The sequence below is a fragment of the Mauremys mutica genome, chromosome 13 (assembly GCF_020497125.1).
Source record: "Mauremys mutica isolate MM-2020 ecotype Southern chromosome 13, ASM2049712v1, whole genome shotgun sequence".
NCBI classification, from domain to species: Eukaryota; Metazoa; Chordata; order Testudines; family Geoemydidae; genus Mauremys; species Mauremys mutica.
Window position 1 is genome coordinate 24,320,204 of NC_059084.1, and position 25,584 is coordinate 24,345,787.

A 25,584-nucleotide genomic window follows, 5' to 3' on the forward strand; every position below is an offset into this window, starting at 1 on the left:
TTCTACACTTGTGTAAATACACCTCTACCCCATATAACGCTGTCCTCAGGAGTCAAAAACATCTTACCACATTCTAGGTGAAACCGTGTTATATCGAACTTGCTTTGATCCACCGGAGTGCGCAGCCCCACCCCCCCGGAGCACTGCTCTACCACGTTATATCGGGTCGCATTATATCAGGGTAGAGGTGTAGTAAAGGATGCTGGGGACCATATTCATAGCTGGCATAAGTAAGCAAAAGTCTGTGAAGTCAATGGAATTGCCACTTCTGCCAGCAGCATATGGTGCATATTTGTATAGTGTCAACAGCATGCTAGGCAGGAAAGAATGCTAGCTTCTCTTCCTGACAAGCAATGCAAGTTGATGTTTTAGCACCCATGGTGGGGGGAGGGGGCACAGGGCAGCAGCAGCAAGAATAGGATTTTCACTCATCTTCACTACTCCACTAAAAGAGGACAATGATGAAAAGGCCTTTCAGAAGAAGCAACTTTGAAGGTAGTGATAGGGCAGACCAGGACTACGAGCAGGTGCCAGGGATCGAGGACTGCATGGCAGACAGGAGGGGAGAAAGGAGGTGGTTACTTGTGTGGGTTTGAGCCTCAGATGCATAATACACAGTTACATAAATGAGGAAGGGGTGCTCTCATGCAGTGCCAATTACAGGTTTTAAAACAATTAAGAAAAATAGATGTCCTTGCCCCTCTTTACACAAGTAGCTGGTTATTAACATTCGAAGAATGCTAAACCTTTTCACCATTTATGTTCTTGGTTTTCTTGTTTGCTTTACACTCAGCTTGTACAATTAAAGATCAATCACTTCCACTTTAATTTCAGTTTATATGCAGTAACTCAGGGCTTGTCTGCACTTACCCAGGATCCATGAGCAGCAATTGATGCATCCGCGGTCGACCTAGACCCACTAAATCGACCACAGATCACTCTCCCGTCAACTCCTGTACTCCACTGGATCGAGAAGTGTGGGGGAGTCGACGGGAGAGTGTCTCCTGTCGACATCGCGTAGTGAGAACCCTGTGGTAAGTAAATCTAAGCTACACTGATTTGAGTTACACTATTCATGTAACTCAAATTGTGTAGCTTAGATCGAATTTCCCCTGTAGTGTAGACAAAGCCTCACTGTTGCATTAAGCAGGTGGTAAATAGCCCACGGATAGAATCAATCTGTGCAAAAAGTATGGTGTGGCTTTTTGGTTTTGAAAAACACCTTAAATTGTAGACATTAACTGTGTGAAAATGTTCCTTTTAAATTCTATGTAGTCTTCCACATGGCTGCCCCTTCTAAATTTACATGGTGTCTTACACTTTAAAAACACTGATCCAGAAAGAATCTTATCTTTGCCTAAGTATATTTCTTCCCCTCTGTTTGGAAACTCATATTTTCCTCTGTAGTGACAAACCTACTTCTTATTTTCATTCTGGTTGACAGCCAAGAGGAGGCAGCCGCAGGGTGAGAGATTAGCATATGAATTCTATGAGTTTCAGTCCCAATTCTACTTATGGCTACATATTCTGCTCTCCAGCTCACAAAATAAACAATGACCGCTGAGTGGCCTGTCTTCTACAGTGCAATTAAAAAACTGCAAGCATCTGTAAAAACAAACATTTTATACTAAAACAAATTCTGCAAGCAGGCATTAGACACAGAAAAATAAATACCAGAGACCAAAGTAGGGTTTGGAATGAAATATTTTCTTAACATAAGAATATTTCACAGATTACAGAATTATAGCTCCAATAAAAAAATAGAAAAGATTAAATACAGAATGTTTGTTACATAAAAAGCTTTTGAAAATTGCCACTTACAACACCCTAATTTGGCATTTAAAAAAAGTTCCAGTTTAAGACTTTATACATATTTACAACACCCAAAGGTTCAAAGAAGAATGCCTCAATCAATATATTGAATAAACAAATAGAAAAAATTTACACTGAGGGAGGTAAATATTTTTGCCAAGAAGGTCAGTTGGTCTCTCTCTCTGACAGGAAAAGCCCGTGCTCAGTAACCATTCTGGAATCCAGCTTCACTTGTGTCAATATCATGTTCCTTTACAGGGGTTGGGGGGAAGAAAGGACATTTAATATAAAGTAAAGTAAATACACTTTAAAGGTGGAGTGAGTTTGTTTTTTTATACTTTTACTGATGTAGACCTGGAAGCCCTATTAATGAAGCAGCTGATCAGAAGGGGAGACATTCACAATTAACCCAGCAGCCCTGAACTTTGTTTGTAGCACCATCAGGAATGCTCTATTCCCAGTTACTGAGATTCAGAGCCTCAAAAGTATTTAGGCTCCTAACTCCCATTGAAATCAAAAGCAGTTAGGAGCCTAAATACCTTTGAAGATCTGGTTCTAACATCGTTGGTATGAAATCTGCATTACCATAGTATTATCAGACTGTGTAAATATTTACCCAGGACGACTCTGTTACCTGCACAAAGAACACAATTGATAGTATTTCACTGAAATCACCTGAACTGTGTATCTATTGGTCTAATTGCTTAATGCCTCTATCAGCACAACAGCTCCACAAATGAGGCTCTTGCCTTAAGCCAACAATTTTAGAAAAGGAAAGCTTGCCTTACACATCTGTGTACATTGGGTTTATCTATCAAGTCAATAAGGTAACTCATTCTTACAGACACATCAGAGGAGTAAAAGCTTATGAACAGTGCAGGTGACTTCAGCCATGTTATTGTGCAGTCTGAGTTCTACAAAATTTGCTGACAGGACCTCCATGCATCAGTACTCAAGTGTCTATAAACTCCTGCACCATCCTAGTGTACAAAGCAAAGCAACCACCAATGAAATGAAGTAATTCTAAAATAGGAGACTGTGTTAGTTAAGCAATACACATAGTAGTTTCTGTACTTGGTTATCAGTAGTCAGGATCACACTTCAGTCATCAGCACATGCCCAGCTGCTCACCATAGGACAAAAGCCTCAATGTAGCAACATCACTGGACCTCTTGTAATGGAGGCCAGATGGGCCAATTAACCTATTAGGCTGCCAGCTGGGGGAATTAAGGCTGAGGAAAGCCTAATGAGGGGTAGCTCACCAGTGCAGAAATAGGCAGGGCTTCTATAAAGCCAGGGAGCTGATAGCAGACAGGGGCTCAGGGAAATGACTTGCAGTCATTCCCTGGGAGTAGGGAAGTGTGTTTGGGGCTACAGTGGCAGATTGCCTGCAGTTACGCCCTGGAAGGAGGGAGTTTGGGCTGGTAAACACGAGGGGAGGTGGGAAGCCAGAGAGTAGAGCTGAGAAGTAGAAAGATGTAGGAAGGAGTCCAGGGGTAGGGTCCCTGTACTGGAACCCGGAGCAGTGGGCTGTCCGGGGTTCCCCTACCAGCCATTGGGGAAGTGGCACCATCAGGGCAGTGCATGAGAAGACTGTCTAGGTCATTGGTATGGAAAAAACTTTGGGTATGTCTACACAGCAAAAGAAAAACTAGTGGCTAGTCTGTGCCAGCTGACTTGGGCTCGCAGGGCTGTTTCATTGCTGTTTAGACTTCTGGGCTCGGGCTGGAGCCTGACCTCTGGGACCCTTCCATCTCAAAGGTCCCAGCCTGACCCCAGATGTCTACACAGCAATGAAACAGCCTCCCAGTCCAAGCATGAGTTGGCTGGCATAGGCCACCCAACGGTGTTTCGTTGCTGTGTAGACATCCCCTTTTGGGGTATCTTAGGGTAAGACTATAGTGACCTGGCTGGAGGACCCAGCCACAAAGGCAGAGTACTTTGAGTTGCAAGGAGTGAGAGAGAAGCAGTAGGGGGCATCAGACCTGAATGAAGCTAATCCCCAGACACAGCCACAAAGAGGCACCCTTAGTTGTGAGCAGAGCACCCCGTGACAGAGTCATACCTAATATCATACTCTCCATTCATTAGCTATTCTGTTATTAAAACAATGTACCTGATTCAACTTCTTGAACTCCACCACTTGGAAGAAGATGTGCTCCAAGATATGCTTGGCATCTTGCTGCTCCTTTGGGAGTTTGTTTGTTACCCCTAAGATATCACCACATTTTCTGACATAAAACTCCAGGTCGTCTTCAGTACCTAACAAGGACCCACAGAGTGAAGAAAAGTATCAGAGGTGTAGCCGTGTTAGTCTGGTTCTGTAGAAGCAGCAAAGAATCCTGTGGCACCTTATAGACTAACAGACGTTTTGCAGCATGAGCTTTCGTGGGTGAATACCCACTTCTTGCATCTGATTCTTTGCTGCTTCTACAGAGTGAAGAAAAATCACACACACATGGTTTGTGTGGTTGAAGTTACGCTGCTGATTTCTACTTGCAATTAAGCACTTGGGGAATTAGCCCCTTTAAAAAAAAATTATTCAGGAGGACAATAGACTGCATCTTTGAGGCAAACAGCTGGCACTTTATGGCAGTCTTCAGTTATTGAGATGTGTGTAAAAGCTTGATAACCTGTGACACAGGCTTATCATTTCTACTTGAAAATGCAGAAGGATGTTGAAATCATTCATGCATAAAGACATGGACCAAAAAGCAGAAGCAAAATGAGAGATTCATTAATATCAAATCAGCTGCAGTCCCACCACGGAGATTCACAGCAGGATCAGGGATTCTGCCTGGCCCTAGTAGATCCTGATATTGACCACTTTAAAGTATTTTTTTAAGAGTAATTTCCATCAAAAATTAGTGAGAGGACTTTAGGATCCTTTAACTTTTATGGCTCCAAGAATCATATCCTAGCTACCACAACTCTGGAAGTCATTCTGGACAATGATTGGGAGAGGAAGGCAGGAGATACAGAAAAAGAAGAGTCATGCTGCTGTTAACATTTTGATCTGCAACAGTGCACTATGCCATGAATGTGAGGAGGATATTTTCTATGGACTTGATTTCCAGAGATACTGAGAACCTCTAACCCTAGATGAAATCAATGTGAAGATGTAGGTGCACCGTACATCTGAAAATCAGGCCCTATGTTCCTACTGCGGCTAAAATGTCTCAAGTTATTTTGCTAAAGTTTTCCTCAAAAGAATGGGACTTCTGTATAAATATGAATGTAATCCAACTTCAGAAGTTTGCCTTGCTTACATTTGTTCGTAATCTGCGCAAGACGAGCTTTCTCAGAGGAGAATGTTTCATCTAAGTCAAACAGGTCCAGACTGGGAGGAGGTAATTCTCTGAAAGCAGGTGGGAAAACCTACAAGAGAAGATTTAATGTAATTGACTGTCAAGTGTTTTTCTTACATGCTGTAGAAAACTAGGAGACAGTTTTCAGCTTGGATATCAGTAGAGCCTCTTGAAAATTTACAATAAGCCAAAATTCCACAATAAATTGAACACATTTCAAAACTTCATTTGTATTCCATATAGGGCTGTTGATTAATCGCAGTTAACTCAGACAATTTTTTTTTGAGTTAATCACAATTAATCACAGTTTTAATCACACTGTTAAACAATAGAATACCAATTTAAATTTATTAAATATTTTTGGATGTTTTTCTACATTTTTAAATACATTGATTTCAATTACAATACCGAACACAAAGTATATAGTTCTCCCTTTATATTATTTATTACAAATATTCACTGTAAAAATAATAGTATTTTGCAATTCACCTCATACAAGTACTGTAGTGCAGTCTCTATCGTGAAAGTGCAACTTATAAATGTAGATTTTTTTTTTGTTACCGAACTGCACTCAAAAACAAAGCAATTATAAAACTTTAGAGCCTACAAGTCCACTCAGTCCTACTTCTTGTTCACCCAATTACTCAGACAAACAAGTCTGTTTATATCTGCAGGAGATAAGGTTGCCTGTTTTTTGTTTACACTGTCACCTGAAAGTGAGAACAGGAATTTGCATGGTACTGTTGTAGCTGGCATCACAAGATATTTACATGCCAGATGCGCTAAAGATTCATACGTTCCTTTATGCTTCAATCACCATTCCAGAGGATGTGTCCAAGCTGATGATGGATTGTGCTCAATAATGATCCAAAACAGTACGAACCAACACATGTTCCTTTTCATCTGAGTCAGATGCCACCAGCAGAAGGTTGATTTTCTTTTTTGGTGGTTGGTTTCCGCATCAGAGTGTTGCTCTTTTAAGATTTCTGGAAGCATGCGCCACACCTCATCCCTCTAGATTTTGGAAGGCACTTCAGATTCTTAAACCTTGCGTCCAGTGCTGTAGCTATCTTTAGAAATCTCACATTGGTACCCTCTGTGTTTTGTCAAATCTGCAGTGAAAGTGTTCTTGAAACAAACTACATGTGCTGGGTCATCATCTGAGATTGTTATAATATGAAATATATGGCAAAATGCGGGTAAAACAGCAGGAGACATACAATTCTCCCCCAAGGAGTTCAGTCACAAATTTAATTAACACATTAATTTTTTTAATGAATATCATCAGCATGGAAGCATGTCCTCTGGATTGGTGGCCAAAGCATGAAGGGGCATACGAATGTTTAGCATATTTGGCATGTAAATACCTTGCAATGCCAGCTACAAAAGTGCTATGCGCACACCTGTTCTCACTTCACTGTAAACAAGAAGCTGGAAGCATTATCTCCTGCAAATGTAAACAAACTTGTTTGAGCGATTGGCTGAAGAAGTAGGACCGAGTGGACTTGTAGGCTCTAAAGTTTTACATTGTTTTATTTTTGAAAGCAGTTATTTTTTGTACATAATTCTACATTTGTAAGTTCAACTTTCATGACAAAGAGATTGCACTACAGTACTTGTATTAGGTGAATTGAAAAATACTATTTCTTTTGTTTTTTTTACAGTGCAAATATTTGTAATAAATATAAAGTGAGCACTGTACACATTGTATTCTGTATTGTAATTGAAATCAATATATATGAAAACGTAGAAAACATCCAAAAATATTTAAATAAATTGTATTCTATTATTGTTTAACTTAGTATTAGTATTATTGTTTTTAAAAAAATAAAAATTAATTGCACGGTTAATCATGGTTAATTTTTTTTAATCGCTTGACAGCTCTAATTTTGTAAAAATAACTAGATATTCTACATATTGCCTAGGCACAAGCATGCCAGCACCTCTCCTTTTTCCCATTTCATTTTATTAACTCGGTTATTTTCTTTTTAAACCAATAACCAAGGACAAGAACTAGATCCTCTTCTGGCCTGGTTATTCCTATATTGGGGCCAAGAAACAGCTAGAGTCTGAATTTGCAGTTTATCGCATTCTTCTGCTCAAGGCTGGGACAAAATATGTGTCTGCCCACCTCCACCCCCTTTCTACAGTCAAAGTAGCAAGGGGTTCAGTCTCTAAAGCCTGTGATTCCTCAGAAAATGAATGATGCCAAGGTCTGCAATGCAGGGCTCGCCTCTGCAGAAGCTGTGATCCCATTGGCTGCTCTCCTGACCACTGTTCCCCAGTGAAGAGTTTACTACCAGAAAGCATTCACTTACAGACAAATCTCCACAGGATTGATGGGTGGTCAAATATTGAGCCTCAGCCCCCCGTCTGCCACATAACATCTGTCACAGTGAACCCCATGGAGTCAGCCAGTACTCCCTATTCTCTCAGCCAAGATCCACTGGGGGTCTTGAAACCATTTACTCACAGAAATAAAGGGCAACATAGGACCCAAGAATATGGACTGTTATGGGCAAGACTTTAAATTCCCAACTGTCAAGCAAGTCACTTTGGTTGCTGTGGGAACCCTTTATTCAGCCACACTGCTCATACACACTAAGGCATAAACACTAATGCCATATGCAGTATTTTGTATTACTGAGTATATGTGCAATAGGCAACGTTAGTGAGGTTGACATGGGATTCAACTTTGAACTGCGTGACTTTTATGCCACTTGGCATCACAACCAGAACCACTGCATTAATACTGATTGCTCTTCATTCATGTCTCACATGACAATAAAACCATTTGGACAATATGAATGTTTGAAATTTAGACTGAAATATTCCAGAAAGGAAGGTTGGTGGTTTAATTGATCTGATTTGGAAAGCTGTTCTTATGAGACCTTGTAAAGATTGTCTGGAAAGAGACTAGGAACACTACTCAAAATCGCTAAAAGTTACGGTGTCCAACCTGCAGCCTTATGTCCCTCAAAGGCCACTGTGTAAAAAAGGAAATATGTATTTTGTTACAAACTGAGAACGTGTTCCCTAAGCCACGCCTTGTGATTTTTAAGGAATGAGAATAGGGGACACTTTTCCCAAACACCTCCTACAACCTGCCTCACAGCTGCAGGAACAGCGCTGATGTGAGCTCAGCAAGGAAGGGAGAAAGGAGAGAGTAGCTCTGGCTGCTCCGCTGCCTCCTTGTGGGAGCCCTAACGAGAGCAGGATGGGAACCTGACTGCCTCTGCCTGAACCTAGGAAAACAGTTAAGATACGGACTGTGGCCCCAGGACCTTTCTGAAATAACATTTGGCCTTCACATTGGGCACTGCTCTCAGAGCAATATAAAGCAACTAGGGAGACCTGTGGAAATACTAGATGTACAGAGCATTTTAACACCTTCAGGACATAGCGGGTTCTGCTGGCACCGGTCTCGGTTTGCCTACCCCATGTGCACTTAAGGGGTTTCATTGTTTTCAATCACATGATCCGACTGAACACACATTGATAGGACCATAAAGAGTGCTACTTCATAAAAGACATGTACTAAGGTATTCAATGGTTAATGCTCTCCTGTTTCTCTATCTCTTCCACATAGTTCTTTATAACAAAGAGAGGTTCCCATTACAAGGTGGATTCTATGCATCTCAGGGCTCAGTCATGTAAGATTACTCACAGCTGGCTGGAGTGCAGGTAGTGGAGTCTCAAACTGAGGCTGAATGAGCTGGAGAGGTTCATGTTTCACATTCAGCTGTTCATAAGATCTACAATCAAGAAAAAGGCAAAGTCTGAGGGAGAAGATGATAATACATTTTCTGTTTACATTTGCATGTGTAAGATACAGACTGTGAATTTGAATTTGCCCAGGACACCAAGGTTAACACCCTATTTGTGAAAATGTGTCATGGGTTCTTTAATTACCACGACACAGTGACTGATCTCTGCAACAACTACAACGCAATTGCTTCTAAAAAATGGACAAGCACCCATCCAAAAATGGACAATGCAGATAGATTGCTCAGCTTTTCTATTTGTAACCTATGGCATGTTTAAATGCAAGGTGAAAGTTCAGGACATTCATCTAATCAGCATCTTACAATAATACATTAAGGAAGTGAAAGTGTTTCCTTCAGTATACGTATGCTTAAAAACACACCAAGAGGAAATGCAGAATAAGACCAAACACACAAACACTTCATAGGTACTAACTTGATAACTTTAGGGAGGGAGGTTGTATCCAACTGATAAATTGACATATCAAAGAGCGTTGTGAAATCTCGTGGGTTCTCGTCTCCCTCCTGTAGACACACTCGTAGTCGCTCAGACAGCGTGGCTATATCCGGAAGCATTGTATAGTCTGAAATCTGAACACAATGACACTGCTATGAGTAAGGGGAACTACATGAAATAAGCTCCTCCTACCTTGTACTTCACTTAAAAAAAAATCATGTTTTTTACATGAGATAACTTCAGTTTACACCTTTTCCCTCCCAAGACTCTTCACAATGCAGGCCGCTATATTTCACTTAGGAATGTCACAGAGAACTATTTAGTTTTATGTGAAAAGAAAGTGAACATGAGCACCGGCTTGCCCCGCTGCAGGTGGAAGCTAGGGTGCCAGGCCAGTCAGTTGGCTGTCCTTGTGGCCCTGTCTAGGCACACGGGCGATCAGAGAAGCTCTGAGTCCGCATGTACCTACCCCCACCCGCAGGTGCCGCCCCTGCAGCTCCCACCGGTCAGGAACCACAGCCAATGGGAACTGCATAGCCACCTGGCCACACCGTGGCCACTTCTGGGAGTGGCATGGGGCCAGGGTGGGGGAGGAGCCTGCCTTAGCCCTGCTGCACAGTTGACTGGGACCCGCCTGAGGTAAGCGGCGCCCGGCCAAAGCCCACACCCCTCACCCCCTCCTGCACCCTAACCTCCTGCCCAAGCCCTGAGCTTGCTCCCGCACTCCGAACACCTCAGCCCCAGCCCGGATCCCCCTCCCTGAACCCCTCATTTCTGGACCCACCCCTGAACCTAGGGGAAGCCCCGAGCCACCTTCCTCCCCACCCCCCGCAGAGCTGTGTGTGGCCCACAACTGATTTTTCCTTGGGTCAGTGGGCCCCGGTAGAAAAAAGGTTCCCCATCCCTGCATTAAAACATAGATGTTGAAATCAACTGAACTACATTATCAGCAACAAATATTTTCAAACCAATGTGTACATTTTATTTTACAGTAATGGGTGTCTTACATCAAGGCAGACATGAATCTTTGTATGCCCAAGACATATGAACTGTGATCTCACATGTCCTGTCCATGTATTGCTGCATCAGTTGCAGAAGGGATGCTACATTTGAATTTCCTTGTCTTTCACTTAAGAGGAGCTGAAGGCAGCTCCCACCATAGTGCTCTGAAGTCAATGGGCAAAGACCGCTGTTCCACACTCTTGTGCTTCAGGAACTAGTAAGAGTGCCAAGTGTGCCAATTCTGCTGCTAATTAATGTATTGCAAGCTTGTCAAATTGAAGTTCAGACTAACTTGTGTGAGTTATTTATAGAGCAATCCCCCCTTCCCTGTGTGTGTAAGGTATTTTCAAGTAAAAGAAAATATATTCATATGCAACATTTTTCAAAAGTTGTCCCAAAATTGACAAGTTGGGTGGTCCCCACTCAGCTACAGAAATGTTCTATTTGCTACATGTTTGCCCCTGAAGTGTGAGGGCTCAGGGCAGAAATGCAAAAGTATCAGACTTGAAAAGTGGTCTCCACAATAAAAGTTTAATTTAAACTAAAAATCTGGCAAAAAAGGAACGGTAACCAGTGGCAAATAGGATGCCAACACCTCCATGACTGACATTTTATGATGAATAACTATACTGCAGAGAATCCTAATCTACATGTGGCAAAAATGCCAGGGATATCTCCAAAATTGCCCTCAACAGTTTCAGTTTTTGAGACCTTGAAGTTCATTCACTATAACATTTGGATGCAATACCAACAACAAAAGACACATTGGAAGCTACATTAAAATAGTGTTTGTTGTTACATATATCTCTAAAATCTTGAACATTCAAGTCCAGGATCCAAACTCAAATATCTAGGTAAAAGCTTGACCAAAACATCAGGGTTACTATCCATGCTGATGTCTCAAAGAGCATAGATAATGAGGCCTGAATCTTGATCTGTGAGACTCCAGATTATGGGGGTTTAAGTAAGACTGTAACTGTATTTTAATGTCTTCTTGTTATCTTCATTCAGTGGCAATTGACAGATTATTACTCATTTGATTTTCATTTATTATAATTTTTTTTAAAGTGCAACAAATTAACCTGCTAGAGAGAGATCTGATTTGCCAAGTTTCTGTCTGAAGAGAATTTTTAAACCTGAAAATTAAACAAAACTCTTAAGGCTGGGGTAGTCAATTATTTTTTGTCAATGTCCAAATTTCTTGGTCAAGGTATAATCATGGTCCAGACTCCAGAGAAAATAATAAAATAAAAATAATGATAATGATAATATGTAAATGAAAAGATTTAGGGGTCCACTCAAAAGCATCTAGTGTTAGGGATTTGGCCTGCGGTCCGCCTATTTACTACCCCATCCTAAGGGATCCGTAATAAGAACATGGATACAGCCTTGAACTATGGGGTGCTAGGCAGGTACTTCTGTAATTCTGGTCCTAGTGGATTAAAAGATTATTAGCTATCACATGATGAATGTCTCTTACCTCAGGGTCCTCTGCATCAATCTGATTTAAATGGATGTCCGTGGTTGTGAGCCACTGGAAAAGCACATCCTGTGGAACCACACATGCATTTAAGTTTTTGGAGTGTCAAATAATTTACTGTAATGCTAAAACATTTAAAAACTCCTTGTCAAATCCACCCGACGGACGAGATGGCATAAATGTGAAAGAGCCGGATAAAACAATAAAGAATATCGGGGGGAGAAAACCAGTAATATTAAGAGTATTTGTATTACTTACCAAAGCAACAAAACATGACAAAGAGTGCACTTTATACTGGATGCAGGTGAATTGCAAGGCAGGAGGATGAAAACCAATTCAGTTCATCCGCCTGAAAAATGTGGGCTGTCTGAAGTTCATAAGTGCTCTTGAAAAATGCAATAATGGATAAATGATTGCTGAATTTTACTTTTAAATAAGGAATACTTGAATAGTAGACATTGCCAGCTACCGTACTTGGGCAAGGACTATGGGGACAACTTCACCGACTTCAACTGAGTTGCATTAATTTAGAGAGGTTAATGTGGCCTTATGTTTTTAACGTGTATTTGTGTAGCAATGCAAATCATGACAGTCCATCAGCCAACCAATCAGAATACTCCTTTCTTTATATTTGTTTTAAAAGGACAATGCATAGAGAGGTGCACGAAGCTCAAGATGCAGTTACAAATGCGCCTACAAAAGAAGTCATGTTACAAAGAAACACATACAGAAACTGAAAGAACATGTTGACACAAACTGCCTAATAATCTGGATCAAGTAGAACAGTGTTATCTAGTGGCTAGAACAAGGGAATGATTGTAATACCAAAATTCTCTTCCAAGATCTACCCCTGAATCTTTGCATAAACAATGGCATGTTATTTAATTGCTCTGTGAATGCCTATGTCACTTAACATGATGCTTCCTTTAAAAAAAAAATAATAATAAAAAAAGACAAGGATGGTAATACATACCAACCTTTGTGAAGCACTTTGTGATGTTTAAACAAAAGGAGCTGTAAGTGCAAATTATTATTAATAATTGTGTTGCCACATTTCTAGCTGTGACAAATTTCAACTATTTAATGACCAAAAAACCCTACTGCATATTTTAAACACACACACACAAACATAATCACGGTCGAGAGAGCAGAAGCAGCAAAAACTTTCCAGAGTTCCGCTTTGCAACATACACAATTAGGAGCTCAACTGCTATCAGTGCTTTTGAAAATCTTCCTCACTATTTCAATGCCAAGTCTGGTTCTCCATCCCCCAACTACGTCATAGCGATGCTAGTATCTGTGCTCTAGGAACAAACTACAAGGATTTGGGTGTGCTTGTGAATGCTATGAAAAGACTAATGATAATTTTAAAATATATTTTAAAAGTCTACCATGATCTTGCTGTTTTCTTCTTTATCCAAATATTGGTCACTGAACATGTGGCAAGATCCCAACACTGCCATCTTTCCACCTTGGTTCTGTCAACAAAGTTAACATATAACAAAAAGTCAGATCACAAATATTCAGGGGATTCATACCACACTCTAAACTATTACATTATTTTAATTAGAGGGAAATGGGAACTTAGGAACAAGAAGTTGGTATGACAACTTGTAAGAGGACAATCTCTTGACTGTATAGCATTAGTATAAAATAAATGCATTATTTTAGCAGGTTTATTATTTTATTAACATTACCTTAGAAGTAGTGCTCTGTATTTGTGGGATTAGAGAGCTATTTCATGGGCATTCCACAAAGTAGAGCAGCAAATATTACATCAACAATAAGCAAATTGTATGTATTTTATTGTAGTTTTTGTCTCCTTAAAAAAAACCTACTCATCAATAGAGCAAGAAAGAATAAGATCTTAACTGAGATTAATACATAGCTAATCTCATGCGCACCTTTCTTGAGTAATTCAGAGTCAGTACCTGCAAAAGTGAGGCATGCATGCAAGTCAACATAGCTTTCAAAGCCCCAGGCTAGCTAACAAAGCAAAGGCATAGCTCTTTATAAGTAGAGTTACAAAAAATGCAGACAAGTATATTTTAATTAGCTGAATTTAAAATGTCATATAAAGAATTATGTAGATGGACACCCCCCCTCCCCCCGAAATAGTGAGTTTTCAAGACAGCACAACAACCAGTAATATTTCTTGTGGGCACCAAGATTAAAATTCATAGCAAATAATGTAACCATAAAAACTGTTGTCATAAAGAACTTGCTTCAAACAGGGTTCCAGTTTATTTGTATTGAACAAAGGATAAACATAATGGTAAATTTCTGAGTATGAACGGAATGCTTGTACTTTCTATTTAGCTTCTACTTAGTAAATGACCCCAGGAAAGGAAACAATCTAAAGAAAGTGACTTTTATCCCCTAACAGTGATTCTCAAAGCCAGTCCACTGCTTGTTCAGGGAAAGCTCCTGGTGGGCCGGGCCAATTTGTTTACCTGCTGCATCGGCAGGTTCGGCCGATCGCAGCTCCCACTGGCTGCGCTACTTCCCTCAGCCCCCATTGGCCTGGAGCAGCAAACTGCAGCCAGTGGGAGCCGCGATCGTCCGAACCTGCGGACGCGGCAGGTAAAGAAACCAGCCCAGCCCGCCAGGGGCTTGCCCTGAACAAGCGGTGGACCGACTTTGAGAACCACTGCCCGAACACATCCTCAGCTATTACTGTTTCATAGAATCATAGAAATGTAGGGCTGGAAGGAACTTTGAGAGGTCATCTAGTCCAACCCTTTGTGCAGGACCAAGTACACTAGATCATTGTGACAGACTGTACCCCATGTACATTCTTTTTACAAAACCATGATACATTTTGTACAAAATATACCTTGTGAGGTATCACTTGAAAACTCAATCTGCTGAACATTATTGTCCTGGTAAAATATGTGTGGCAACACTGTATGTAAATCTGTAAGATTCTACTGTATAATATTGCTGTGCCAAGTTCCAAAGTTAGAAAAACAGGCCCAAACCAGTTTTTCAGAGACAAAAGACATACTGACACCCCGGCCAAGTATCAGCATAATCAAATGGACTATCATGGGCTATCACCTGGTTAAGAGGCCATTCTCTGGTAGGAAGAAGGGTAAGAGTGAGAACTTTACATATTGGCAATGGGACAGCTGAGGGGTTTCTGTATAAACAGACTGACTGTAACCTGAACCCCAGCTGGAGGTAATCCTCAAAGCGGGGAGAAGGGTATAAGAATGAGAAACAGAGGCTCCCAAATCACCTCTTTCTACTCCACTCATCTCTGCTCACAGCAGCAACAGCACCTGAAGAAACACTGAACTGTGGGAGGGGTCCTGGTCTGGAGGCTTCCAGCCAGGAAAGACTGAAGAACACAGGGTGAGAAAAACCTTTGCTTTGAATCCATTTAGTTTGCTAAATTAGATACCAGTCTGCATTTTATCTTATTTTATTTGTAACCAATTCTGACTTTTATGCCTCATTACTTGTAATCACTAAAAATCTATTTTCTGTGCTTGTTAAACTTGTTTTATTATTTTATCTAAACCAGTGTGTTTGGATTGAAGTGTTGAGAATCTTCACTTGAGATAGCAAGGTTTGTGAATATCATTTTCCATTAATGAAATGACAGACTTTATACGAGTTTGCATAGTCCAGTAGAGAGCTGGGCAGTACAAGATGCACCTTTCTGGGAGAAGATCTGGGACTGAGAAGTTGCTGGCATCACCCTGTATGTAATTAATGAGTGACTGGCCACAGCATTCATGTAATTCAGCTGGAACAGATTTTACATGTTAGAGGCTGTGCGCGTGAGCAGGAGCAGTTGCTCTACCAGCAAAACAGTGTAAAGGGCATGCCAGGTTGGAGATCTGAGGGGACACAACTGTTCAACAGTTCAGATTGTACCCTTGGGAATGTCACAATCTTCCATGACAGGTGTTGGTCTAACCTGTTCTTTAAAATCTATAATGAGGAGGATTCTACAGCCTCTCTTGGAAGTCTATTCTAGTGCTTAACTATCTTTATATTTAGAAAGATTTTCCAAATATGTAACCTAAATCTCCCTTGAGACAGATTAGGCCAGGGGTGGGCAAACTACAGCCCACAGGCTGTATCCGGCCTGCAGGATTGCTCCCTGTGACACCACAGGCCCCGCGCCGCTCTCAGAAGCAGCCGGCACCACTTCCCTGCGGCCCCCAGGAGGGGGGGCAGAGGGCTCTATACATTGCCCTTGCCTCCAGGCACTGCTCCCTGCAGCTCCCATTGGCCAGGAACAGGGAATCGCGGCCAGTGAGAGCTTCGGGGGAAGTACCTGGAGGCGTGGCAAGGGCAGCGCACATGGAGCCCTGTGCGCCCCCCAGTGGCCACCGCACTTCCTGGAGTGGAGTGGCATGGGGCCAGAACAGGCATGCAGGGAGTCTGCCCTGGCCGCGTGCCGCAGCCACCCCGGAACCACTTTAGGTAAGCGGCATTGAGCTGGAGCCCAAACTCCACCTGCACCCTGTCCCCCAACTCCCTCCCCTAAGCCCCCTGCCTGCACCTCGCACGCCAACTCCCTGCCCTGAGCCCCCTCATACAACCCGCACCCGTGTGCACCCCAACCCCTGCCCTGAGCTCCCTGCTGCACCCCACACCCCTCCTGCATGCCAACCCCCTGCCCTGATCCCCCTCCTGCAGTCCGCACCCTCCTGCACTCCCCACCCCTCCTGCACCCAAACCCCCTTCCCTGAGCCCCCTCATGCACCCCACACCCCTCCTCTGCCCCAATCCCTTGCCCTGAGCCCCTTCCTGCACAGCGCACCCCCGACACACACCCCACACTCCCTCCCGCCACAACCCCCTGCCCCAGCCCTGCATACAATTTCCCCACCCAGATGTGGCCCTGGGCCCAAAAAGTTTGCCCACCCCTGGATTAGGAAGATGTCTTCTTGTGCTACCTTCAGTGGACATGGAAAACAATTGATCACCATCCTTTTTATAACAGCCCTTAACATATATGAAGACTTATCAGGTCCCCACTCAGTCTTCTTTTCTCAAAACTAAACATGCTCAGGTTTTTTAACCTTTTCAAATAGGTCAGGTTTTCTAAACCTTTTATCATTTTGGTTACTCTTCTCTGGACTCCCTCCACTTTGTCCACATCTTTCTTGAAGTGTGGCGCTCAGAATTAGATAGAGTACTCCAGCTAATGCCTCATCAGTGCCAAATAGCACGGGACAGTTACCTCCCATGTCTTACATACGACACTTCTGTTAATACACCTCAGATTGATATTAGCCTTTTTTGAAACTGCTTCATATTGTTGACTCATTCAATTTGTGATCCACTATATCCCCAGATCCTTTTCAGCAGTACTACTGCTGTTATTCCCCATTTTGTACTTGTGCATTTGATTTTTCCTTCCTGAGTGTAGTACTTTACACTTATCTTTATTGAATTTCATCTCATTGAATTCAGACCAATTCTCCAATTTTCAAGGTCATTTTGAATTCTAATCCTGTCCTCCAAAGTGCTTGCAACCCCTCCCCGCTTGAGGTCATCTTCAAAGTTTATAAGCATATGCTCCATTCCACAATCCAAGTCACTAATGAACATACTGAATAGTACCAGACCCAGGACTGACCCTTGTGGGACTCCACTAGATACATCCTCCCAGTTTGACGGCAAACTATTGATAACTACTCTTTGAATACAGTCTTTCAACCAGTTATGCACCCATCCTATAGCAATTTCATCTAGACCCCATCTCCCTAATTTAATTATGAAATCAAGATACATCGTGTCTATTGCTTCCTCCCTATCCACTAGGCCAGTAACCTTCTCAAAGAAGGAAATTAGGTTGGTTTGGAATTATACGTTTTTGACAAATCCAAGGGACTATTCCTTATAACCCTATTATCCTCCAGGTGCTTACAAACTGATTGTACAGTAATTTGTGCCAGTACCTTTCTAGGTATCAAAGTTAGGCTGATTGGTCTATAATTTCCTGGTCCTCTTTGTTCCCCTTTTCAAAGATAGGTAATATGTTTGCCCGTCTCCAGTTCTCTGGGACCTCACTGGTTCTCCATGTGGTCTCAAAGACAGTCCCTAATGGTTCCAAAATTGCTTCAACTAGTTCCTTAACAACTAGTCCCCAATTCATTCCAAGAACTTATTGGAAATTTTGAATTTTGCTGTATTACTTTTCCAACAGAGGCAATGGTAATTAAAGTCCCCCATTACTACCGGGTCTGTGTTTTGGATATTTCTGTTATTTGTTCTCAAAATGCCTCATTTACCTCTTCCTCCTGATTTCCCTATCAAGTTTATCTACTGTTCTATTATTTATTGCTATTCTTTTCCCTACCTCACTTCTCTCAAACAGATTATATATTTTCTTTCTAATCCTTTTCTCTGCCCTGACAGAGATTCTACCATTGTCTTCAGCTTCATCTTCCAGCATTTTGTCTATAATTTCCTCCAGCTAAATAGAAAAAAAGAAAGCCTAATTAAAGATCAGTTCTACTTCCTTGACTTTCATGCTAATTTTCTTATATCAAAAGGGAGATTGCCAGGGAGCGTAAGTGATGAGAACTCTGATGGAAACAACATTTTCTTACCTCCCTTGAGGAAAGAAGCAGAATCTTTAGAAGATCATTAGTAATTTTGTTGAGAATCAAGGGCCAAATTTCCATATAGTCGAGGCATGCTATTGTGCTCACAAAATATACAAGCCCTTTCACTTGTGCAGTGAAATCAGATCACACACACCAATTATGAATTAGATGGACAGGCATACACAGTTATCTGATTTGCACATGCAATTGTGTGCCTAAATCAATTTAAAAGACTGGCTTCAGATTATCAGGTTCTCATCTCACAGACAAGTTTTAATTTAATTTTCTCACTATATCAAAACCAAAGAAAACTTACACATTCAGAAATTTAAGGAAGATAACATTCACTAAATTTAATTAAAGAGCTTTTAAAAATACATTACACACTTATGCCCTGTCTCCTTTGTGACAAACCTCCTAGCAGCAACTGTGTTTAAATTCACATTTCTGATCCAGTTTCCTTGGCCTGTATGGTCTAGAATTTTTTTCATCTGACAACCCTGTTACAGTTCAGTTATTAACTGATGCAACAGGCTACCTGGGGGTTGGGATAAGCACTTTATAGTTTAGTCCATAGCACAGTTAAGTTATTATGGTTCTCAGATAAAATATTCCTGTTCAAGGAAAGAGTGCTAGAACCCAGCTAAACAACAGCACTGTTGAAACGCAATTCGAACTGGCAAGGTTCTGATCCAAGGTGGATCAAGGCTTTATATGACTTGATGATTAACATATTACAGAAATGTATGTCTGTGCATGTGATTTCAAAATGACTACCTGTATAAACACTTGCTCCATAAATGTAAGTAGGAGTGGTGGGTGAGAAAACTGTTCCATCTTTGATTGCCATGGAAGTAGGCAGGCTGTGATTTGGCAAGTGCTGCCCCAGTCTCCTCTGTCTTAAATGGGCTGGCAACCTTCTAATAATAGGACTTCATGCATTTTTATTGCCTCTGATGCTTTATGGGGTCTATTTTACCCATAAACATGCATGTGTAACTTTGTACACATTTAGGGGAGGAGTCCCTACATCACTAAGATACCAAATATAAAATTTCATTGAAACATATTAACCATAAAATTTAAGCATCATTTACTACTTATTATGGAGAAAGTACCAAACCAAAGCCAATGGCTAAGATCATGGATACAAAATCTTTTAATTTCCAAGAGTCCCTAACTCAAAATTGTCTACATGCAGCTGAACTGATAATCTCACTTCCTAGATGGTTACTACAATGGTGGAAAGAGAGTAAAACTGGAAATAAAAAACAAAATCTAAAAGTACATAATCTTTGGTGATCAAACTTTTTTCCTCTTTGAACTCTGTGCAATAGAGCTTAACACAAAAAAGAATCAAGAATTGTCAAGCAGGTTCAAGGGTTTGTAGGTGCATTGGGAGTAGAAACAGACATATGTAGATCTGCCATACCATACCGTTGCATTTCTTTACTGGGGGATGGATAGTTTATTTTATGGCGTTTTGTACCTTATAATGGTAAAAAGCCAAAATGGGTCTGTTGAGTGGAAAGCAGACAGATCCTGTGGACAGAACAGCCACGGCTGGTTTCATCACATTCAGTGTGGCACCAAATGGATACACAAAAGTGAGAGCCCTGAAGAAAATACAAACATTTTATTAGTGCCTGCTAAATTTCAGAGACTAGATTTGTTAACTTTAGATTTGTCGATGATATTCCTGATGTTCAATCCTGCATTGTTTGTTTGTAGTTAGAGGCATTAGCAATATTAACCAAGCTGAGACTCAGATTTTCATATGCATAAGTTGGCACATGTACAAGTCATGGTCTGAGTGCATAAATCTTGACTTGCGTCAGGGACAGTGCAGGCTCACAAAAGTACACTTTTGAAATCTTGCTGACTAGAATAAGATCTGGGACTCTTTCTAGAGTTTTTTATGGTTGGAATGTTCAATAAGTTTAAGTGGAACCTTTTGGTTATCTTTCAGATATTCCTAGATATGAGAGACAAGTAGGGGTAATTAGCTCTCAAACAAATAAATGCTTCGGAACAAAACTATACTAAATCTTTCTAAACTTAAATTCTTCCCTGTGATGAGGACCATAATCAGTACAGCCCCAAAATAAACCATAAGAAAGAACATAATTAGCTACAGTTTTTATGGAAAGGCTGATGGTTCTTCAGTATTCTTCTGCCCCACAGCAAACTAAAGGAACTACAAGGGGAAGGAAAGAGGGAAAAACCACCAAATTTTTCAAGTGTATGAGTTTCTCTGGACTAGCACCTTCCTCCCCCACCGCACCCCCCTTGTACTGAACTCCTCTTGCCTATGCCTAACCCACTCAATTCTACAAGTCTGCAGGGTACTAAGGTACTTATGTCCTTTAAGCCTTTTCAAATCCACATACAAGGTTGATTTAATCACCACAGATCTGGACAGTAGGAATAGATGGGACTCCCTTCAGAACCCATCATTGTTACTCTTAGACTGGCTGGCAAGCGTTGCTAAAGAATTCACCCATTTAGGCTTGAAACTAGAGAAGCAAGAAGCAGAGACTGTACTAAATTTTTCCTTTTAAGACGCTGGTGAGGAAAATACACTTACTGTGAGTCATTTCCACTGTTGTCTTCATCTATTATCCTGGGCACTGCTTTCCCTGCAGCTCTGCTGATTTCCCTAGAAGAGGTGGAAACACAAACCTGATTAAAGTTGCATGGATTTGCAATAATGTTACTCACAGGTCTATATCCCCAAAACAATTACCTATTCAAAACTCCATTGGAGACCAAGGCTTCCTTAGGATGAAAGTACTTATAATATACATTTCTCACCACAGCATCTTAAAGAAAAAAGAAGAAATTTAAGTATTTTATGGAGGCAGTTTGTCTAGTTCTTAGGACATGAGATTGAGAGTAAGGCGATGTGGGTTTGATTCCTATTTCTAATGCTATAACCCTGGGGATTATTTAGTTCCCATCATAATTTGGAACAGCCTTACCCTATGGCCCCTTTTTGGACCTGCAGCTTCAGGCATCAAAAGACAGTGGGAACACTTATTTCAAAATTCAGGTGAAGATATGCAGACTAATCACCTAAAATGCAGGCACAATCATGTGTCTACCTGCTTCACTTGAACCTGCAATTATTTGCAAATGCAGACAGAGAGGCTAGGTTTAAAACAAAAAAATCTGGTTCAACAAGTTCAATCTTTTATTATGTGTCTTAGAGGTTTCCAAAACTATGATGAACTCAATACCACTCTGGTGCAATAAAAAGTGAACCCACTATCCAACTGACACTAAAACATCTGAAAAATGTCTTATTTGGTGAGGACACACTGCTTATTTATATTTGGATATTGCAAGAACAGCTGATGGAATTTTACTAGGCTGCAAAAGAATTCACTGCTGGGTTGAGAATGAGTATGGAATAACTCAGCTCACAGAGTATTTTTTGCTCCCCTAATAGATATAAACACTTGAGGAAAAAGAAGACTTATAATGGAAGTAGCTTTGAAACCCTAATTTCTAAAAAGAACCATACATGGTTTGCATCTACAAAAGTTCAAGTTACCATTATTGACCATGATTCCATACTCTTCTAACAAGAAGTTAATATTGGTGTCGTATCGGGATTCACCACCTTCTCCCAGCATCACCAGGATATCCCCACCCTCTTCTAGATATTTCTTCAGAACCTCAAACTAAAACAATAAGATAGAAAAAACACAAGAACACAATCAGGCCTAAGAGCCTCTGGTCTACACTAAGGGGGGGTGGGGGGGGTGTCGAACTAAGGTACGCAAGTTCAGCTACGCGAATAGCGTAGCTGAACTCGAACTACCTTAGTTCGAAGTACTCACCCGTCCAGACGCCGCGGGATCGAAGTCCGCGGCTCCCCCGTCGACTCCGCCACCGCCATTCATGGTGGTGGAGTTCCGGAGTCGACGGGAGCACGTTCGGAGTTCGATATATCGCGTCTAGATTAGACGCGATATATCGAACTCCGAGAAGTCGAACGCTAGCCGCCGACCCGGACGGTAAGTATAGACGTACCCTTAGTACAGAACTCCAAAGAACTGTATGGAAATGAGGCATAAGTGGTTTCAGCTACTTGCAACCAACTTGACCCTAGAAGATCAAGAAGCATTAAATCTAAATGTATGTAAAATAGGCTTTCCAAACTACAGTGCTATTACAGAATGTTTTGGGTCACCTTTCTTCTGTGTTCCTAGACTAATCTGGAAACATAACTAATCTGCAAACCATTACTGGCTTTTTTTCTTCTTTATGAATATTTCTTACCTCAGCTGCAGTGAACTTCTCTCTGGGCCCTGCTGTAATCCACAATTTTACCCCAGCTAGCTTCTCGGATGTGATCTCATCTTTTAAACTATGAATAAGTTAATAAAGAGACACATTACATTTTAATTGTAGATACAGTCCACAACTGAATCCTGGGCTGCCTTTACATAAAGAACTAGGCAGAGGAACACAAAGCAAGTCATTTCAGTCAGTCACTTTACATCTGTTTACTCTGGTTTTAAATGTGATATTTTATTATCCCAAATAAATAACTACAAATTTGAACTGATGATGAAGGAAAATAAGTATTCTAGAAAGACACTGTGGCAGATCCACAGTTGATGTAAATTGTTGCAGCTCAGTTGACTTTACTAGAGCTATGGCAATTTACATCATCTGACAATCAGCCCCACTCTTTTATTTTTCTGTATTTTAATTCTGATTACAGCAGGTGGGTGACCAATACCATAAACTTGATGTACAAAAGCTAGGGTTCAAATTATCTTGATGCTTTTGCCTATCAATAGATATTCCATGCAATGCAGACTAGTACACACACATTTGGAACCTCACCATTATCAGCTAAGCTCTGTCCTCTCCATTGCCGCAGTATCTGAAAGTTCAAAATAAAAAAGTCCTCCAACACCATGCAACAGCAGAGCTACAGCTAATGTCACTGGGTAGAACCAAAGGAAATAATCCTTTTAATTTTCTATTAACATTTCCAAACATTTCTATATTATGAATTACCCCCCAAAGTCATTAAAATGGTCCCACCTCCAATTAGCTTAGATGTAATTACTTGTTGATGTCTGTTTCACTCTTGTGCTATAAGCATGAAAATGAAAGCTGAAGAAAATCCCTCACCTCTGTATCTTCCATTTACTACGAAGCCTCTTCTGTAAGGATTTGTAACCACTGTTGACAGTGAAAATCTCCTTTTTGGATGCATTGAAGACTATGGTGTTCCGAAGCTCTGTCTCCATAGTGACCTCAAGAATGAAAGGAAAGGAGAGAAGCAAAATCAGAAAGGAAGAGCAAAAAAGGTACCATTTCAGACCAGTCTCTGAATAAGGAACACATGCATGCAGGTTGCTAGCTGGCAGGGAATGTGTTGGTGCAGGAATGGAACTCATCTGAACTAGAGAAATTAGGCCTAAAATCTCTTTGTTGTTGTTATTTAAAGCCTTTACTGCAATTTTAAACAACATATGGACCGAAATATGAAATAAAACTAAAACCTACAAGAAGAAACATCCCTAAGCAATAAAAAGGAGACAACATCCCAAGAAGCACCCAAGCTTTCTCATTTTGTTTCCACAATATACATAATCAGAAAGTTTTATTAGATTCGCTAACATTTTGTATTGAAAAAAAAATCACAAAAAAATAACATTAAAATGAGAGCTGCAATCTTTTATGGTTTTCAAAGAACAAATATGACACCCTTGAGCAAAGCTATTTGGGACAAGGACCTTGTCTACTTGCTGTAAAGTAGCTACCACACTGTTGGAATTCTATAAATAAAATTAATAACCGCTACCTCTGGCCCCTCATAGTTGTAGTAGTCTCTTGGAAGCCAGGGTTGAAGCATAATCGCAGAGAATCAGATGGTTAGCTGGTTAAACTTAGACTATGTTGACACTAGCATTTTCTGACAAGTTTCTCACCATTGCACTATTACCTGTTGCAGCAAAGGCATTTTTACCACTGAGTCACCTAACCCAGTTCAACGCAGGTCTGAACATAGAGCTAAATCTTTGGGACAACAGGGACTGTCTTTTCGCCCTGTATTTGTACAGTGCCTAGCACAATGGGGTCCGGATTCTGGGCTGAGGCGCCTAAGTGCTATTGCGATATAAATAACAAAGCTATCTCCATACTAGAGGGTAGCACGATGCATGGGGTAGAGGGGAAGGGCACAGAGCATGGGGGTGGTGCACCTTCACCTACTGTCTCCATGGGCAGGGTAGCGCAGTGCATGGTGGGAGCTACCCCGACCCACTATCTCCACGGGAGGGGGCAGCAGGCTGACGCTACATGAGCGATGGGGGAGCTGTACTGTGACCTGCTCTCTCTATGGGACGGGGTGGCACCGTGCATGGGGGTGGTCAGCTGGGGCTACCCCTTGAGCTGCTGTCTCCATCCATGGGCCTCCCAGCCCCCTCCTCTGAGTGCCCCTCACAGTCCTACCCTCCGCCGCCCCGGGGAGGAGGGGGACGCGAGGGCGGAGGAGCCCGCTGGGCCCCACACGGGAGGGAGGAGTGAACGCCCAGGCCTTACCCGCGGAGTCGCCACCATCTTCCCGCGCCCCGCCGCCGACCTCGGAGCGGTAACTAAGGGCCGCTCCTTGCCTAGCAACCGCCCTTGTGCGCACGCGCAGGGAACGTATTCAAGGAAAGACTCCCGCAACCAACGCGGCGGCGGCAGGCATCACGTGATGACATCACGCCGGCTCCCCTCACCGTTCCGGGGGACGGGAAAGTGGTACCTACTATTCCCGGGCACGGGGGTGGAGATGGACTCTACCATTGTAGAGAGGAGGGTGACGTGTGCCAGTCTGCAGAGGACCGGGTGGCTCCTTCCCCCGCTCTGAGCATCAGCTGCTGCGCGCAGCGCTGCTACCGGCACCCTGCTCCCCGGGCGGGGGCTGCTGGCGTGGCGGGCTCGGGAGCGGGCACCGGGCCAGCGCAGGATGGGCTCCCACCCCAGGCGATTAGCCACATCATGCCCTTCTCACTCGGCGTGCAGCTGCTGTCCGTCCCCCCGCTCTCGGGGGGCGGCAGTAAGCCAGCACTAGGCGGTGATCGTCTCCGAGCCACGGCTGCAAGTGAGAGTGTTAAGTTGGTCACACAGTTGGGGGTGGGGGGGAGACGGACATCAGTTGATGCTCCAGCAA

At 42.0% G+C, this 25,584-nt stretch overlaps 1 protein-coding gene across 3 annotated transcripts; it reads right to left on the reverse strand.

The window, feature by feature from the left end:
- Positions 1-1,908: 1,908 nt before the first annotated feature.
- IFT52 (intraflagellar transport 52) lies at positions 1,909-25,121 on the reverse strand. 3 transcript variants are annotated; one of them, XM_044986275.1, is made up of 15 exons: positions 24,969-25,121; positions 23,553-23,677; positions 22,686-22,773; positions 21,955-22,084; positions 21,145-21,220; positions 20,986-21,057; positions 19,888-20,014; positions 18,149-18,265; positions 13,215-13,301; positions 11,824-11,892; positions 9,321-9,475; positions 8,788-8,875; positions 5,082-5,190; positions 3,929-4,074; positions 1,909-2,062 (listed from the first exon to the last, which is right to left on the reverse strand). In XM_044986275.1, the coding sequence occupies exons 1-15, from the start codon at positions 24,984-24,986 to the stop codon at positions 2,015-2,017; spliced, it is 1,455 nt and encodes a 484-aa protein (XP_044842210.1). In that variant the 5' UTR covers positions 24,987-25,121; the 3' UTR covers positions 1,909-2,014. The 3 variants fall into 3 exon arrangements, with proteins under 3 accessions (XP_044842210.1, XP_044842212.1, XP_044842211.1); XM_044986277.1 differs by lacking the exon at positions 24,969-25,121 and adding an exon at positions 23,259-23,298 and having other exon boundaries at positions 23,553-23,683; XM_044986276.1 differs by lacking the exon at positions 18,149-18,265.
- Between the last annotated feature and the right edge of the window lie 463 nt (positions 25,122-25,584).

Coding starts and splice junctions, on each gene's coding strand:
- IFT52 (XM_044986275.1), bottom strand. Junction 22,085..22,685: donor AGAAGTTCACTGCAGCTGAG/GTAAGAAATATT, acceptor TTATTGTTTTAG/TTTGAGGTTCTGAAGAAATA. Junction 5,191..8,787: donor TACCTGCACTCCAGCCAGCT/GTGAGTAATCTT, acceptor CTTCTCTTGTAG/GTTTTCCCACCTGCTTTCAG.